General features: G+C 39.0%; 1 protein-coding gene across 6 annotated transcripts in view; it reads left to right on the top strand.

Moving 5' to 3' along the window:
• The window catches only part of SLC10A7 (solute carrier family 10 member 7), a 156,217-nt gene that overhangs the window by 119,745 nt on the left and 17,922 nt on the right, over nucleotides 1-18,550 (top strand). For 4 of the 6 annotated variants that reach the window (XR_010884378.1, XM_067297790.1, XM_067297789.1 and 1 more), the window contains 3 exons: nucleotides 6,512-6,677; nucleotides 9,727-9,778; nucleotides 11,339-11,412. Coding sequence is in view for 5 of the 6 variants with exons in the window: in XM_067297790.1 (XP_067153891.1) it covers nucleotides 6,512-6,677; nucleotides 9,727-9,778; nucleotides 11,339-11,412 (292 nt within the window). In the remaining variant the exon portion in view is untranslated. Of the gene's footprint in view, nucleotides 1-6,511; nucleotides 6,678-9,726; nucleotides 9,779-9,998; nucleotides 11,063-11,338; nucleotides 11,413-18,550 lie in introns of those variants that run through there. The other 2 variants (XM_067297792.1, XM_067297791.1) reach the window with 2 other exon arrangements.

The raw sequence follows: 18,550 nt of genomic DNA, 5'->3' as shown, positions 1-18,550 counted from the left end.
TTCTAGCAGTTCTTCTTCCCAAATCTATAAAATGAGGCCAGTTGTACAGAAATCCTCACAGAATCAAAAAATCTTGGTGTTCTACAAGTGCAGGATTTTGAGTGTTTTCTGCGTCATTGCCCCAAATGTTCTGGAGGAACCCTACCAGCATTTCAGAGCATGTTTATAAACACAACTTTAAAAGGGTGCTACGTTGCAGTACAAATTGTCAGTGAAATGAAAGCTAAACAGCTTAGCAATGAATTTATTTTTAAGGAATAAGAAAGGAATTGAAAGGGAGAGGTATATTGCAGTTATCAGTGAGCAGGAGATACAATTCACTTAAGCATAATGTTGGTTTGTAGTGGCCGGGGTGGGGGGAAACAATAGTCAAATTGTTATAAAAAGGGAATGGTTTTAAATGTTTTCAGTCTTGTAACTTAAATCCACATGGAAGTAGCCCTTCTTTTCCTTAACTCTCCAGGGGTGCTGCAGGGAGGAGGAGTGGTGCTCGAGGAGATCAGCACTTCTGGAGGGTTGTTGCAGAAAACCGAGATGACAGATTAGCAACATTCAGACCACAGCTCACTCCCTTCTGACACTTGACTCAAACAGGGAGCAGAACCTAGTCTCCACAGAAATACAAAGTATGAAGAAAATATATGCATTGCCCTTACAGACTCCCTTTACATTTTTGCCGTGTTGCAGCTGTTTTTAATGTTATTAAGCAACAGTTGTGAATTGCCCCCAAATGTGAAAGTTAATTTCCAAAATGGTCTTGCGTAAGTTTTGCAAAGCTTGATTTCAAAGCACATATGTGCCAGGAGCTTTCTCTGGGGAGTAAATTGGCCGACATAATGGAGTAAGATAGCTTTCAGGGAAATTCAATAATCTGAGGAAAGAAAACAAGACTTGTAAATATTTTCCTCTCAGATTTCAATATAAAAATATTTTTATGTTTTTTCCATCCGATCTTTGGAAAAGAAATATTAAATTAGGTTGTACACTCCCTTAAAAAAAGGGAGGGCAGATATGACATTTGTTGATATCTTAGGAGCTATGGAAAGGCGGGTGAATCAGTACAAAGTCTTGGCTTTATAACAGTGTACAGGAACAGGCAGAAACGCATGGCTTGATGCAGGCACTATCTCTATAAAATGATCAGCACAGGGTCTGGCTGAAGTGGTATGAGCCAGCAAAAGGGTCAGTGTGTTTGAATTGCAGCTGCAGATCATGGATCTATGAAAGGGTATTATATTATATAAGTATGTGAAGGAGGTTGCATCTTATTTATGTGATTCCTATAACCCACATAATCTCACTTCCATCTCAGTGTCTGTCTGATTCTTTCTGTTGCTTTTCACAGTCCCCATTCTTAGTTCACTTTCTTTTCTAATTTGGACTGGTATTTTTCCCCCTTTCATGTCTTTCAAGCTTCACTGAAGAAGCTTCCAGTATTCTGCGTCATCTTTCTTCTTCATTTGCTGTCACTGTATAAGAAGGAGTATTGAGAGGTTATTAAACTGTTGCTAGTATCTTTCTAGCTTGACTCAAAGCTTTCCAAAAGAAAACTTTGCATTGCAGAGTTCATTGCAAAGTTATGATGTTATAAGTAGCAATAACAGTAATAGTAGTTAGGAACGAGTTAAGAATCCTACCTTAAAAGAGAAAGTAAATAAAGTAACTGCTGCGTTTAGGGCTAGCAGTGATCCGGCTCTGCTTCAGCTTGTTTCCTTATGTGTTTCAACACAAGGAAAAAGTGACTTGTATTTCTTAGTTGAAATGTTAAAGTTCAGGTGTTTTGTCCAGGTATTTTGAAGAACATACCAATGCATAATGATAGAAGAAAAAGCACAATTAAAACATTTTAAATTTTCTTAAAGATTAAATCAGTCCCCAAGAGTTGATAGAATTAGGAGAAATCTTTGTGTGATGATATAAATACCAGGAGATTCTCTTGTGTGTACATGGAAACAGAAAATGTGACTTCATAACTGTTTCCTCTAGGCTTTCAATTTATGGGTTTTAAACATTTTTAAAGTTGAAGCAATTTTTGAAAGATATACTGTGTTACAAATGTCAGAAATAACTTCATTCCATGAAATTTTGGGGGAAGAAAAAGCACCTTTCCCTAATAAGTTCAATTAATAACGAACAGTAATGAACTACATTGAGTTTGTTTCATTTGTTACCTTGTATATCCACCGCTTGAGCAGGCAGGTAGAAATAATCTAGCTATATTTTGCTGACAGGTTTCTCTAGGTATATAGTGTGACTGTTATGAAGGTATAATAAGATAAGAGAGTTGTTGTTTATAATATATGTTCTGCTGTTTTCATGTATGATCTTACAACAGATGAGCATTATTTACCTGCTTCTGGAATAGCAGCTCCTGTTTCTTTATACAAGGGGATATTAAATGCATTAAGCACATGAACACTTAGCCAATTTGCTTGAGGAGGCTGCTTTTAAACAAGGGTAGGGCCAGGCGCTGAGCAGGCTGGAGGAAAAACCTCTAGATGTAGCCATTCCAGTAGAAGAACTAAATTGAAATGGCCACACTACAGATTCATGTGTTCATGTGTTATTACATTCCTTTGTTATTTAAAGAAAAATAAAATCCTGGGCAAGAGGCAAGTCTGAGGTCATATCTAAGGCCTGGAACTGTGTTTTGAAGCAAACTTGACCTGGCACCTTTCCAGAAACCTTGTGGAGGCTCTAGTCACCAGCGCGCAGTTGCCTGGTGGAGACCCTCTTCCTCTGTTGTCATCTAACTTTCCTATGAATTTATCAGTATCTCACATTATGCAGTTTATTTATATAATATCCCCTAATACAAAGGTTTACTTCTCACCCTCCCTTCTCCCTGCTAAACCACAGTTTGAGGCAGAGATTCACCACGCGCTGTTCTGTCACATGCAGGCAGCAGGAATTCACTGCTCTCTGAGGCTGTCATTCAAATCTGCATGGAAATCTTTGCAGTTCTTTGTGCTTAGTGTGGTCACTTCCCAGGGCCGGAGGCCACAAGCCCTCTTTACAGAAGTAGCCCTGCAGGAGTCCCAGCAGGGAAACAGGTTGCAAGGCTCTTGTACATTCGGAGAGTTGTACCGCCGGAGATCGCAAATGCCTTCTCTGTGACATGATAGCATCCTGCAGCATTTTCCCGAGGAAAGTGTGTTTTTAAATGCTTTCGTGTTTCACATGGGGGTTACTTTTCCAACACCTCTTTTTTGTTCCCCCCCTCTAACAGGAAGCTGTTTTCAATTGAATTTTTGTAGTGTGAGGAATTCTCTTTCACTAGGAATTACTGTGTCTAAAGAGTACTGTCCTTTTGCTCTTTTTCATCAATGTGCTTGTCTAGGGCACTTATTTTGAATGTCAGTCCTTCACATTTCTACTCCAGTCTGTAAGTTCATCTGTCCACAGGAAGATCAGTTTCAGATCTTTCCTTAACTGCTTCCCTCTCCTGTGCTTGTCCCTCCAGCTCAGGGCCATACAAGTGGCACACTGGTGTGGTGTCCAAGTCTGGTGTCCTTAGTGTAGGCCAGAACATGCAGAAATCATTTTGTTGGCTTCTTCTGTGTTTGCAGACAAATGAAGCTCTATATTTTTGTTCAGGCTCCAATTTACCTATGAGATTCTTTATTTAATCATTTCAGTCCACGTTGCTTGTGGCTTTTCAACCTCTATTAGATTTCCTGTCAGAGTGCCGTTACTACAGAGCAAAAGGGTTCGCTGGCTGGCTGGCTCTGGTCTGTTTGCGCGTTGTCTTTATTAGATGTGTGGGAATTATCATTATTTCACGACAAATCTTCACAAGTTTTTTTTAAAGTCCTAGTTAACGCTGAAATGGTTATAAAATTGGGTTAAGAATTAAGAGGCTTTCAAAGCATCCTTGTCCTGAAACAACTCTGCAGGGCATAAATAAGTAAAAATGGATTGTTTTTTAGTCAAAATGAATCAGCTGACATGAGCTTGCCTGTGAAAAATCTAGTTTAACTTTCACAGACACCTATAGGGGCTCGGGTTATATTTCTCTCCTCTTAAATTACATAAGAATTTAATTACTTCAAATCAATGATTATAGGCTGAATCAACATGCTCTAAAATTACAAATCGCCTTGAACATTAAGAGAAGCCAAGAATGTATCAGCTTCTGTTTTAGAGAGGGTGTATTTGTCTATATTTTTATAATATATGTTTCTTAGCATGACACTAGGTTGATGAGATGATTTCCTGAAGCCACAGTTTAGTTCTTCAGGATCTGACTATGCTATTTTTTTTTAATATAAAATGCATTAAGGAGCCCCACTAGCATTTGCTGATTCACATTAACTTCCAGACTAGTCCAGGTCAGGAAGTTAGAGGTGGATATTTAAAGAAGACATCAACTGATAGAAGGTAGGGAGGAAATATTGCTTGCAATTTCATTTTTAAAATGTTTTTCTCTCTTTCTTGTACATCTGTATATGTTAGATATGCATATAGAGTTAGTATTGTCCAATATGTTATAGTTATAACTTGGTACAGACACAAGGTTGTAGTTTTCATGATAAATATCTCAGGCATAAATTGTGCTCTGGCATAATTGTTAACCATAACTTTTCTTTTTCAGTATCTCCGGTACTTTCAGTATTGGCCTGGTTCACATTTGTCTGATTGAAGGCCCGTAAATTTGTGGTCTTATGTAGCTTTTCTTTTTCCCCAGTGTGACTTTAATTTAGGGGATAGCAGGATTCTTTTTACCTTCCTTAGCAAATGCTCACATTAGAGGCCAAAGACTTTGCTTTTTACTTCTAAGAATTACAGAGAGTCCCAGATCTGCTCAGATTAGGCTAATCCAGTCTTCCTATTTGGTTGCGTTCACACTCTGCACACCATCTGCATGCGGGTTACCTGTCTCTTGTTCATCAGCACAGTGGTCTGTTCCTACCCGGTGTTACAAGGAGGTGACTGAAGGAGCTCCACTGAATGCTCCTTCAGAAGTTTGGCTGTATTATGGAGTTTTGTTTGCTCTTCAACATCTGGCAAGTGTGAAATTTGAAAGTTAAGTGAGTGATTTCACTGGGGTGTTGAGCATTTCCTTGTACGGTTTCCTGTAAATCTGTTATTTTTCACCAGCAGGAAGCTTAGAAGTACTGTGAGGTAAGCACTGGTCTTCAGCCTGCTTAGCTTTTCGTGAACCCCATGTGCAAAATTTTTAGTATGTGCCCTGCCATGTGGTCGATAAAGTCTGTTTTCTGCAGTTATTCAGATCTACTTACAGGACTTCCCCACTGAGAGATTTGCAAACAAGCTGGAAAGGCAGTGAGGAAAACTGACAACTGTGAGGTCAATCCACCAGCTTTGGCAGTTAGTGTGTGAAAAGGTCCTGTGGTAGCACTGGTGATGATGCTTTGATATTAATCTTGAATACCTCTAAAATGTTCTATATTATTAAACTGGTAGTGGTGTTTATTACTGGTATTGCTATGGGAAGGTAATGAGACACCTCTAGAAACCTCTGATAGAAGTGTCTCAGGATCTTGTGCTATTATTTCTGAAAGGTTTTGGTAACAGAGAATGTTGGGAGGTCTCAGCAGAAATTAGGCAAGATAATGTGATTGCTGAAAAATTAACACAAGTCACAGCTGCATGATAAAAGCTGTAAAAAGTTTTTTCAAACCATATAAAGTAAAGAGAAAAAAATAAAAGCAGCTCCACATGCAGGGCTTGGATAGATGTATTGTCTCTGCTGATGCTTAGTCTTGTACTATTTGGCATAATTTAGAAGTTGAAGTTGCTTTAACATTTATGGTTGTTTCTAAAAAATATTCTGGAAAGGCAACTTCAGATTCAATTTCCTGAAAGTGCAAAAGTTACACTAAGTACAGGAGGTTTGCTTGTTTTCTTGTGTTAATTCTGGTATTCTAAAAGCATGCAAATGGCATTTGTCTTTGGATTTACAAAAACTCTAGATATTCAGAGTTTGAATTATTTAAACTCCCACAACACATGCACTTTTGCTTTTCAAGCTTGAGTTATAATTTAATTAAAAACTTCTGGTGCATTGCTAGCTATTTAAATATTAAAATGTTACATGGATCACTTTCAATTATCTACCGTCATGAAATTCCTGAAGATGTCAGATTTTTAAGATTCCCAAAGTTGCACTTGGAATTGTCTGTTGATGCAAAGGGGACTGTGATAATTACATACATCCATTAGTATCAGCAGAGGAGATAAACTTTGGGGAGGCTTAATGGGCATGTCTCAGTGACAGCTAGCAAAGAACATTTGGCATGATTAAGGATGGATTTGAATGTACTTGAAAATATACTCTCATTATGGACGCCCAGTGGAAGTTGCACTACAAATGTTAAATTCGCCAGAAGAAGAGTTGTGTGGCAGGGAGGCTTTGAAATCCACTGTGGCCGTCATCCAAATTACTCTCTTCTCTTTGTGTCTTTCTGCTGTCAGATTCATTTTGTGATGCCCAACTTGGCTCCCTGCATCTTTGAAAAGAGGCAACCTTTTGATTTCTGTGTTTCAGATTGTCCGAAGATACATCAAGGATTGGCTCGAAAGGAAGAAGCCTCCATTTGGTGCTATCAGCAGCTGTGTGCTCCTGATGATCATCTACACAACATTCTGTGATACTTTCGCCAATCCAAATATTGACCTTGATAAATTTAGCTTGATTATCATAGTGTTTATAAGTAAGTTCAGCCTTAAAACATCTCTTTTATTAGTCAGATGCATGTGTGTAAAGAGCAATGTGTATGGGAGAGGGTGGGGAAAAGAGAAACTGGCTTGGGTCTAGAGCTTGCACTTTTAATGTGTCTAGTAAACCAAATAGATTATCCAGCTTCCTAGGGGCTGCATGCTTTTACGAAGTTGTGTAAGCATTTATAGAGTGATGAACCCTACTATTAGGTGTGCCTGAGATTGCTCAACAGTACTTCCTTTCTAAAGGGGCACAGTATTGTTTTTCAAGCATTTATGACCATGCTGTTGTGGTGTCTTTGTTATTAAACAACCATACATGAACAGATGTGCATTCCAAACAGAAAGGAAAGATTTGGGTTTGAACTGCTACTCAGAAACATTGTTATAACTTTCAAATAGTTCTTTCTTACTGCATTACAAACCTAGAAACTAGTAGGGAATTTGAAGGTGTTGATATATTTCTGTGGATGAAGGCATTTGTTGCAGAGTTTGTTTTAGAAGCACTCTATTCATTCAGCCTTAAATAACACACACGGGAGAATAGACTGCTGGTATCTTTGCCATCAGTTAAAAATACACTTGCAGATCATTACCTCCCAGGGAAAAGCAGTGGTATTCAGGCACTGTCTCCTCTCCCAGTAGGTAATTCCTGTCTTGCTTCAGACTGTGCAGAGAGAGAAGTTTCAGTCTGCTTGGGGGAGAGGTAACTACATTATACAAGAGTATAAATCACATCCCGTAAACTCCAAAACTATTAGATTTCAGGAAATCATTACATCAGCTTCTGAAACTGTGTGCATGTGCACATGTTTGCATCTAATAGAAATAGGTATCTTACGTAAATCCAACCTCCACTGAAGTCAGTAAGAAATTTGTCCCTGCCCTTAGTGGGTCACTTACTGTTCTGTCTTACATATCCTCATTGTGGCGGTTTTCTGGATTATGAAATGCTGAATGTGTGAAAATATTACATGGAGTTATAAATGATACTGCGTAGCTTATGGTGAAGCACAGAACTGTCATTTTATTCTGAAAACAAAGAAGAGGGAGGCCATCTAATGAACTTTTTCAAAATGGAGAAAATACTTGTTTGCATAGGCACCTAAAGAGGGACCACATCTCTGGTGCAGTTAAATCAGTGCCAAGTTGCTGGGGAGAAAGAAGGATGTGGAAATCTCAAACTCTGACTTAAAATGCAGAGAAATCAAGAATGAAGTAATTTTATGTCACTGCAGTGACCACTACTTGGAGAAAACAGGCAAAGTTGTCTTTTAGACGAAAAAAAACATATTCTTGCTTGGACAGTTGTCATAGAGTGGTTGTTCCCATAGCTTTTCTTTTCCTTTCTTTTATTTCTCTGTAAGGCAGCTCTGCATTTGTGCCATGTGTAATTATATATACACCACTTGCAGTGCAATACATTGAAAATCATTATATATACATTTTCATTTCAAATGTGTATAACTGGAGTTTCTTTGCAAGAATATTAATGTAAGCCTTGAAACTGATAGGAACATATTAGATGTTTGTTTTTTCTCTAAAATATTTATAAAACTAAAAAATAAGAAAGTTATGAAGATGAATATATATATGTTACAGTCTAGAAAAGGTTTACTTCCATTGGATGTGTTGGCTGGCCATGTGTGTTGTGTTACACCAGGAGGTGAAATTAGCACAAGGAGTTTGAGATGAAACTGCATTTATTATTCTGCTGATTAATGTTTTCATGTAATTTTTATGTTAATATTCTAGACACAGCAAAATATGCACAGTGAATAATTGGTATCAACACATGCTTATTGCTCTACAGAATTATACCTATTAAGAAAGGGATTTTTTCCTGTGTGTATTAAATTAATGTACTTAGTTGCAAAAGATTATAATTCAGTAACAGTGGATTGCTTCCTTAGTTCATGAAGGAAGTATTAAGTGCATGCTGAGGTGACATTTATGCATCCTGGGAAAAGTATGTAAGAGAACAGAAAATGTCACTGGCAATAGTTAATAACCATGCCATGTTGCCCAGTTAAAAACCGTGGTCCAAATTCAAAGTATTGTCTTGGCTTGTATTACCCTAAGGGGTGCGTTAGCCTTAGTGCATTCACACCTTTGGCAAGGAAAAGGGGAAGGACCCACCCCAGACAAGCGCTCCCCCCTGCCACACGCACACCCACGAAAGGTCTGTGCAGGTCACAGTGTCTGCCCCAGCTCTTTGGGGTGGTCCCGCACCCCAGCCGGGAGGGGAGGGGGCTCCACAGTGGCCAGCAGCTACTCATGGCACAGCTGGGAAGCTGCCTCTTTCCCTGATCTCATTGCCCATTCCTCCACCGACACCATGGGGGCTCTGCATGTCCCAGAAGCCCTGCAGGTATCACATGAGCTGGCGGAGGGGAGAGCTCCCCTCAGGATGCACAAAAAACATCCACACATAAAGTTCACTGAACTTGAACAGCTGCTTTGTCTGATATACGCAGGAATTAGCCTTTGTCTCAGAGGGAATTAAATGTATATGATTATCTTCTGTTAATAGTAATCATTCATCAGGAGAGTAGTGTACCCAGCACGTGAGAATATTTATTGTAATCATGCCTACACATTGTGCTTTCATTCCGTTAAGTAGAAATGGGCTAAATTGAAATATCTGGCAGCTAGGGCATGTCCAAGAGATCTTATGTCATCAACCTAATAAGCAAAACTAGAGAAATGGAGGGCAGCATTTCTCTGTCTTCTACTGTGTCAAGAAATACTTGATTCAGAGGAGTTACCTCAGGAAAATCTTGTGTAGCCACAGTAATAGCTCTGGCTTTTTTGGATATAATGATACATATTGTTCTTTCTGATGTAATTGTCCGAATCACCACCCTTTAAAATCTGGATTTCTCTCAATTGACTTGGTCCAGGCTTAACATCAGCAGCCTAGGCTGCTGATCTTTTGCCTGGGTACAAAAGGCATGTACACAGTGCACACAGAGATTTCAGTGATCTTTGCTTCTGTGATGTAAGTTTAATTTTAACTTGTTTCTCTTCTCTTGTTTTCAGTATTTTCTGTTCAGCTGAGCTTCATGTTTTTGACTTTCCTCTTTTCTACAAGGTAATCGAATGTACTGAAACAGAATGTTTGAACGTTTATTATGTGTGCTATTTTTGTTTTGAGTGATTCAGTTTATACAGGTGCGTAAGGGCAGGTTTCTGAATACGGATGACCTTGTTTTGATGTTCCTTGTCATCTTTACTGCTTTTTTTTCTGTTAGCATTTCATAGGCTAACAGAGCAGGACCTGGATTCTGTCCCTTCTTGTGTGTTAATTACAGAGTTGTTAAATCTCAATCAATCACGGCTATACCTCATCCTCTGAAAAAAAATGGATTTGCACAGATGTCACTGAAGATATAATTTGCCCTGCAGACATACTGATGACATATGAGAGAGAGAACTCAGTTTGACTTTTTACATCTCAAGATACATTTGCTGGCCTTCAGTCGTCTTTGTATATGTCAAATGTGTTACATTTATATGGAGTTTCTTAAAAGGTGGTTGTCCTGAGCAAGTGTTTGGTAAAGGTGTTCTTTCCTTTTTAAATATCAACCAGGAAGAACCATTGTCCATTCATGTCTCAAAAAGTAGTACAGTGAGAATGACTTACTGTTGCGTAGTCACTTGGCTACCTTTGGCCTTGGCATTAGCCAAAGACTGAGTGGGTCGCTTATGTCAGTTAGAGTATCCACCATTGTCCTCTGGCTTACGCTTGCTGGAGCATTTCCCTTAGCAGTGCTCTGCTGCCTGGGAAGTGCTAGAATACACAGCAGACTCCGGACATATACTTTGTATAAATTACCCAATATCCATAAGGGATGATTACAAAGGAAGGTGCAGTATCTCAGAGCTACCTACACGTTTTTTATGCCACAAGATGATTTCTCTGTGACAAGATCATACCATGACCTTAGAAGGCAATTTTAAAGAACTTTTGAACTGTTGGACCTAATCTAGGGAAGGATCTGGCCCAACTGTAAAACCCCAAATGCCATAAGTAACAACCAGCTCAGACAGTATAATCAATATTTGGAGTTTTAGAAAGCTATTCCTAATTTTGAGCACAGTGATCCATTGGCCAGTCATGTACCTCTGTATATCATTTTCCACCCTTCCCAACCTCACCCCCAGTGTGTAAACCTCAGAAATAGTTTCTCGGTCAAGCAGATACAGATAATTACATATTCTATGCAGTTCTTGTAGTATAGATTCAATATACTATCTAAATGGAGCATTTTTGTTAACATTAAGTACTAGGAAAAGAAATGATAGGTCATTCTCTTTTTTTTTACAGTGGCAAACTGGCCACTGGCATGTTATTGAATGTTTGTAAAAGTAACTCTGGCTGAAATAAAGTTGTCTTACATACAGCATGTTCAGAATTCCTCTCCTTCATGCGGGATTGTATTTATTAGAGAGTTTGCCACAACCGAGAAACAATTCTGCTTAAAAAAAAAAAAAAACACTACTGTTCATTTGTGGGTAGAATTATTTCTGTCACTAGAATTGATCAAAGTGATGTGAACATGCATATGGATCCTCAAAGTAATACATTTGATCAATGATGTTTTAAGAAGGCTTTTGCTAACAGAGATTATTAAAACTCTTTCTTTTCTAGGAATAACTCTGGTTTCACACCAGCAGACACAGTGGCTATCATTTTCTGTTCCACACACAAATCGCTCACCTTGGGTAAGTTAGGAGGAGAGATCAAGATACACTTTTGAGCAAAACAGCAGTAACATTCATAGCTTGCTTCGTTGAAAAAAAGTTGTTGGTTGTTAGCTTTTCTGCTTAAAAATTTGGATTTAGTGAGACAAGTAATGCTACCAGTTTGATATTAGGATATTAATGTTTTCACACAGGGAAAGTAAATGTTTATTAAAGGGGAGACAACATGGTCTTCTCAGCTGAGATTTCAGTGGTTATACAGTAAGACCGTCTCATTTAGGAAAGACTGGCTTTTTTTCTGTTTTTGTTCTGTTCTGTTGCCTAATCCAATATTGATAATATTTGATGTTTGTTACTGAAAACAGTCTAAGGTATATCTGCATAGTCCCTCAGTAAAGATATTATATCTCAAAACCAGGTTGCACAAGTGAAAATCAAAACATATAGTGTATTCAGAAATCACAAAGAGACAATACTGTCTTCTGCTTAATATGAGCAGAATGTGCGTGTTTATTTTAAGAAGTCTGCAGGGTTTTTTTGGACAGTGTTTTATTTATTAGAATTCATTTATCAAAACATTATTGAGATATTTGTCACTTACAATCCCTTAGTGATAATAAGATGTTCTGATGGAAATTCACAAAATACCGCTAAATCAGAGTCCTATTTAGAGCCACCTGATAGTGCTTCATCCCTGTTATGTTCTGTCAGTGTAAAGATTAGGACTTGAATATTTTCTTACTGTTTTTCAAAATATGAAAATATGTGTTTGATAAAGCATATGTGACAATATTAGCCTTTTCAAAACTTTGCAGTTATACCTGTCAAAGATTAACACAGCTGGTGCCAATGACAAAGGTAAGAACTCAGCTTGAAATGGGGAAAGAATGAGTCAGAGAGGACTTAGAAAGGTGAGATGTTTTCAAGTCAGCTTAATATGGTAAAACTCATCTCAGGGTTCTGTGCCTCAGCCAGGCCTGGGCTGCCAAACTATTAGCAAGTGCCCTTGAAAATTTGTGGGAACTGAGGGAGTTCCTGGAAGACAAGAAAAAGGCAAACAAAGACTTCTCTTTTCAAAAGGGAATCAAGAAGGGGCCGAGGAATTACAGATCAATGAGTTTAACTTCGTTTGCTAGAAAACTGCTGAAACAAATAGCTAAATAAATAATTTTAACAGTGCAGGAGAAAACAAATGAGTAACATTTGTCAAATGTTTATCAAGTCAGTCTAATTTCCTTTCACATAAGGTTACGAGATCCTGAGGGTTGGGGAGAAGTAGCAAAAGTTGTATGGCTTGACAGTATTATGGCTTTTGACGCCACTGCATGTGTGACATTTGGGACTCCACAATTCAAAAACAGTGTGAACCAACGGGAAAGAGATCAGAAGAGAGTGACATGGATGATCACAGATCTCAAAAACACGATCCATGAGAAAAATTCAAAAAATTGGGATTGGTGAGAGAAGATTGAGCTGTAATACAGTAGTGATCTTGAAATATATAAAAGGCTGAGGCAAAGAAGAAATTACCTTTTTCACAGTGGACTTTGAAAAGGAAAGGACTTTTACTACCACAAGGAGGATTTAAGCTAACAATCAGGAAAACCTGTCTAATGTAAAGACAGTTGAGCTTTGGAAAATGTTGCCTGCTGATGTCTTGGAGTCTCTTATCATTGTAGACAAGCCTCAGTCAGGAATTAGATAGCTCAACTTGGCCCTGCCTTGGAGCAGAAGATAGATTAAATGACACTTGAGCTACTTTACAGCCAAGTGTGCTATGAAACCAAAGTTTCAAATAATAAATGAGCTTGTACTGAGGAGGACAGTTACATTTGTATTTATAGAAAGTGACCCCCCCCTGCCAAGTCATAGCATGCTACCATACCTGCCATTTTACTGATGTGCATATAAACCTAGGACACAGCTGTGATGCTACAGAACAGAAGCTAGTTGTATTTTACGGCATTCGAATGTGTAATTCTCTCCTTCCCTTTCTAATGAAAATAGTTTTATACACATTCTGTGAATACCTCTTATCATGGTACTAAGAAAATAACTACGAAGTCTTTTCTTTAATATTTAAGTCTTAAAAGGGCTTGCTTTCACCCAGTGAAAAGTGAGGACTTTTTGTCTCTTTCACTCTCTCTACCAAGCATCCTCACATAGCTCATCTTGACCTGCATTCTATACACACAGCTGAATCAGTGCACTTTTATTCTGCTAGTACTCTCTCCTTTTTATGTTTTACTTTCTCATTTAAAAGAGCCCAGTTCCATGTCCCTAGCTTGCTTGACTTTTCTGCAGGCATTTTCCCAAGTTGCTGCTGTCATTAGCACAGCCTGATTAATTGGATATGCGTTGCATTTTGCAGAATTCTTTGCCCAAGTGCACTGACAAAAACACATCACTTGACTTCAGGTATTTCTACAGCTTCTCCCTGGCTGTGCGTGCTTTTACTCTGCTAATACAGATCTCTCCTACACATAAGTGTGCAAACTAAAATGAAAGAGGTTGATGGTAGAGTGCAATATTGCAGCACTGTTTCTTGGCTACAGACTTTTATTTGTCACCTTCAGGACAGACTGCTTTACCTTCATCCTTGAAGAGCTGGTACCTCTTGGAAGGCAAGCTCCCAGAGGTCAGCAGACTTCTGTCACTCTTACACTTCGCGCTTTTGCACTACCTTTCCTTATTTCTCAGTGCCTGCGTTGAGATCCCTGAGAGGATTGGACCTGCTTCCCTTGCCGTTTTCCATCTCTGGGGTTGAGCTTCATCAAAGTTTTTTTGAGGTTTCCAGACTACTACTTTGTGTGTGTGACCAGCAGCAGCACGTCCTGAATTGAGCACCACCCTTGATGGGAAATGCTCTCTTTGGCAGTCCCTGGGAACCCATCTTTGGTAAGCCTAAGGGCCCAGCCACTCTTCTGTGCACTACATAAGCATGCCCACTGTTTTTGAGTTTCAAGCTGGTTCATTTTGAGATCATTGGTATTTTTCTCTGTTTGGTGCTAGTACCAGGTCCATACAGGATAGAGCTGTATACAGCTGTAGAAATATACATTTCTATCTAAAGAGTAGATGAATGGAGTGTGCTAGGGAGAGGGAGGAGCTGGTTTTACAAAGCTGTAGCAAGATGAGATATGCCCCTGAACTGATGATATAAACAGAAATTGTTAATCAGAGCAACTAGCGTATATTCCTTCACTGAAGATGGAAGCAGAGTAGATATAATTTGTTTTTAAGGATCAGCTATTTCTAAATGACAGTTGAATGTATCCGCAGCACAGTCTTGTCTACCCTGATCTTAGCAGAAATAAGAAGAGACTTAGGTATTTTGCCCCTCACTATTTTTATTGTTCTGTCACATTTCTCCTTGTCCAGAGGTGTATACTGTAAGCCATGCAAGGAGAAAGCTTCTGTTCTTCTGTAGCAGAGAGAGTTTTTGCTCTCTCTCTGTCATTACGATGCCTGAAAGCCCAAACAGCGCAGGGTTTGGTTTCGTATCCATTGTGGAGATCTGCTTTGTTTGTCTCCAAGATTGCAGTGGTGGTATATAAATGACCCCCAACACTTCTTCCTTCACTGTGAAATTGATTTCTCTCGACTTGGCAGGTGAAGCTCCGATAGGTACATCTGGTCCGTTCCCTGCGGGACTCAGAGTGGCACCGACAAAAGTGGGAGAAGCGCTGACAGCTTTAAAGCTTTAGAAGTGGTAATAGGAGAGGCATGAGAAGACTTTTGTAAGTCACTTTCTCCCACACCATATTATGAAACCAACTAATTCCCATGCAGTGCATGCTCATGAGGCCAACTGCCACTTCCACTGTTGAATCCATGAATAAGTGCTTGCTCTGTGCGGAGATGAGTGCTGTTCCCATATGCTGGGTTTTATTTTGTAGACAGAACAGTTGACACACTTTTTGTCTCACAGATCAGAGTGCAGGGCATGTTTGTGTAAGGACAAATTACACAGGGCAGGTACCTTTGTGTTTCTTATTTAGGATTACAAGTCAGTATTTTTGAATAGTGGTGGGTGCTTTGGTTGTTTTTAAATAGAATACATCACATATGTAGAAAAATAATGTTTATTTGTATTTCACATAGCGAGTGGAACGAGATATAAACTTACGAGTAGCAAGGATAAATGTAGTATTCACAATGCCCTCTGGCATATTCACCCACACTTTGTTCTTTTTCTCTCCTTCTCCCTGCTCACATGTATGCACAGTACATGTGAGTGCACACATATGCAGACATTTGATGCATGGCTTTTATTAGTGCATTTGCCATTGATTGATTAGTACCTAGTATTAGTACTTCTTCTATTGATTGATTGCAGATGAAGTGACTATTTGACCTTTAATTATGAGCCTTGCTATTGAAAATGACATTGAGCTATGGCTTCACATAATCCATCTGGAAAGCCCGACATGATGCCATTCCCTGGAGTTCATTCAGTGAGAAGAGAAGAGGCCTCAAGGAAGTGCAAAGCTATCAGTGTGGCTCATCTGAAAAAAGTACTGCAGAGTTGTTGCTTGCACTTACACAAAAGTTGCAGTCAAGTATGGAACACTTTTATTTTTTGCAGAGTGAATTGCTAGCTAGAACTCCAAATATAAAATACACAGTTGTCAAAAAATATTTTTACTTCAGGTCTTTGTATTTATTATGTAAAAATATTTTGTGAGAAGAAAATGGAGCACTGCAACCTATTTTGGCTACCACAAGTGCAAGTATCAGCATTGTAGGTATGATGGACAACAGTGGTTTTTTGTTTGTTTGTTTGTTTGTTTTAGAAAAAAAGCCCCTTATGAAATTAGGGTATTGTTTGTGATGCACAGTGCATTTTTCCTCATTTGGATTTAAGAATGTAGTAGTTCTTTTGTCATGGAATTCTTAAAATAAAGCGATCAAAGTTTCCATGGTGCAAAATACTTTCAGGAAAGAGTAGAATTAATTTTGCAAATGAAAGTCAAAGCCCTAATTTTCTTTTTAAATATTTGTATTGTTTTAATTTCACTCAGCATTTATTTTTTAAAAATTAATCTTCTTACTGCATGAGTACAGAATGAATAGTCTATATCTGAACAATTCTTAAAAGCCTGGTGTATTGCCCAAGTGGGTTTACAGACAACTCGATTGTCTGTGGGCAGATCATTTAGGCCACAGATTAATCAGCCCATGCTTTCCCCCAAGATCCCCAGCTGCATGATTGTGAGTATGCATCGTGCTCACAAAAAGCTGCAACTTGCCCACAGCTACCAAGAGTTTGCTCATGTTTTCTACAGAAATCTCTTTACAAGCTTTTCAGAGGTAAATAATAGATTTGCACAGCTTAAACCATGGATATTTAGTATTAGCTGTATTTTTGCTTCATCTGGCTTATCCTGTACCTGAACTCTATGAATACTGTACTAATCACGAGCAGACTCTTATTGTCTGATGATAGTCACCTTTCTCCTTTAGACAGAAAAATGCCAAAATATTCCAACTTGTGTTAAGATTAAATCTCTCTGATTTTTAAAAGGTGGCATTTCTTGATAATTTTGTAGGAGAAAGAAAGATGGTAAAATTGGTGCTGACTTACTCGCTCTAAGTGAGTATTCAGGCCAAACCCTGTCAAACCTGAGGTATTTTGAAATGTGCTGGCTTTTGTCTGCTCGCCAGCAGAGGATTGCCTTCTAAGGTGATGATTCATCAAGGTGCTTACCATGGCTAGCTATGGACATGTGAATGGTTTCACTGGCTTTTACCTGGAGATCTGGAAAGTAATCCTGGTTGTTAACTGCTCTCCAGAAGTTTTCAAGAGTAAGATTTTCAAGGCTGTCTTTTCAACTTTCAAATTTTCCTGTAAGTGTTGAAAAAGAGACATTACTGCTGGCATCGTGTCATCCTTCTTAATGTTATTAATGCTTGAGTTCTTATGTTTTCTTACCTGTTCAAGACTCTTAGTCTCATTTCTTACCTGAGCATCTGATAGAGTGAGTAAGTGAAAATGATCTGGCTACTATTCTGCCTTGAATTGGTAAGGATGACCCTCTGGGAAGAAGAGAAGCTGGTGGGAAGAATATGCTTGAAAGAAGGGGTGCCTGGTGGAGGCTTTGTTTGGGCCAGTGTGTACCCCTGACTTCTGCCAAAGAGTTAGAAGTATCCTGTTGATGCGATTCCTGCTTCTGAATTCCCAGGGGTTTTAGCGGCTGCTGGTGCCCTTCACAAGCTGTCCCCATGGCCCAGCTCTCCACTCTTTCATATGACTGCAGGAGACATTTCCTTGTGTTCTGAATGGTATATGGAGGTGAAACTGTTCTGAAAAGGGGCTGATAACTGGGATAAAGTGCTTGCAATTCACATATCTTCATTGACTGCAGTACGTGATTCTTTGGGACAAAATGAAAGGTTTTTCTCTTCAGTCTTCATCCAGCAGTTGCTTTGAAGAACAAGCAAGTGACTGGCTGGGCTTCTTCCGGTGCTCTGTGCTTCCCATTCTCTTTATGCCTTCTCTGTCTCTGGAGAGCAAGAACTAAGGGATTCATATTACATGAGATGGAAGGGGAGACCAGGAGCACCTGGATCCACAATGCTTCTCTCCTCAGCCTTTTTTTTTTTTGTAGCCTAACTTGAGAGCAGGTAGATTGCTGCTCCTATCTCATCAGTTTTTTAGAACCAACTTCTGGTTCTTACCAAGCAATTTTAACAAACAGGTTATTATCATGTCATTAGCATGTCGTCTTTCTCACTAGACCCCAAAGGAAGACTGGGAAATGCTGTATTTTCAGTATGGTTGCCAGCTCAGAATATTAGCAAAACCAGATTTAGTATCAAGCTTTGTGTAATTGGAAATAGTGTAAATGTTTCCTACTTGCACAGACTGCCTGTTCCACCTAAGCTGAGATGTCATGTTGTATGTGCACAGCATTTCTGTAATACTAAGCCCACCACTCACTTGACAGGGGCTCTCCATGAGGAGTCAAGCTGACAGTTTTGAGTAGGCTGTGGTTGCTGGGATAGGCTGTGTCAGAGCATCTCTTTTATTTTCTCTTGCTATTCATATATGTGACTGGGCAAATACCCACCGATCATTTATGTCTCCTTCATATCAGAGCATCCCAAGGGGCTACACTTTCAGGAAGGTGATATACTGGCAGGCCAACCTGAAAGT

Source organism: Apteryx mantelli, chromosome 5 (genome assembly GCF_036417845.1).
Source record: "Apteryx mantelli isolate bAptMan1 chromosome 5, bAptMan1.hap1, whole genome shotgun sequence".
Classification (NCBI taxonomy): Eukaryota; Metazoa; Chordata; class Aves; order Apterygiformes; family Apterygidae; genus Apteryx; species Apteryx mantelli.
The sequence above is the reverse complement of the archived record's forward strand: the minus strand, read 5'-3'. Positions and strand labels throughout refer to the sequence as shown.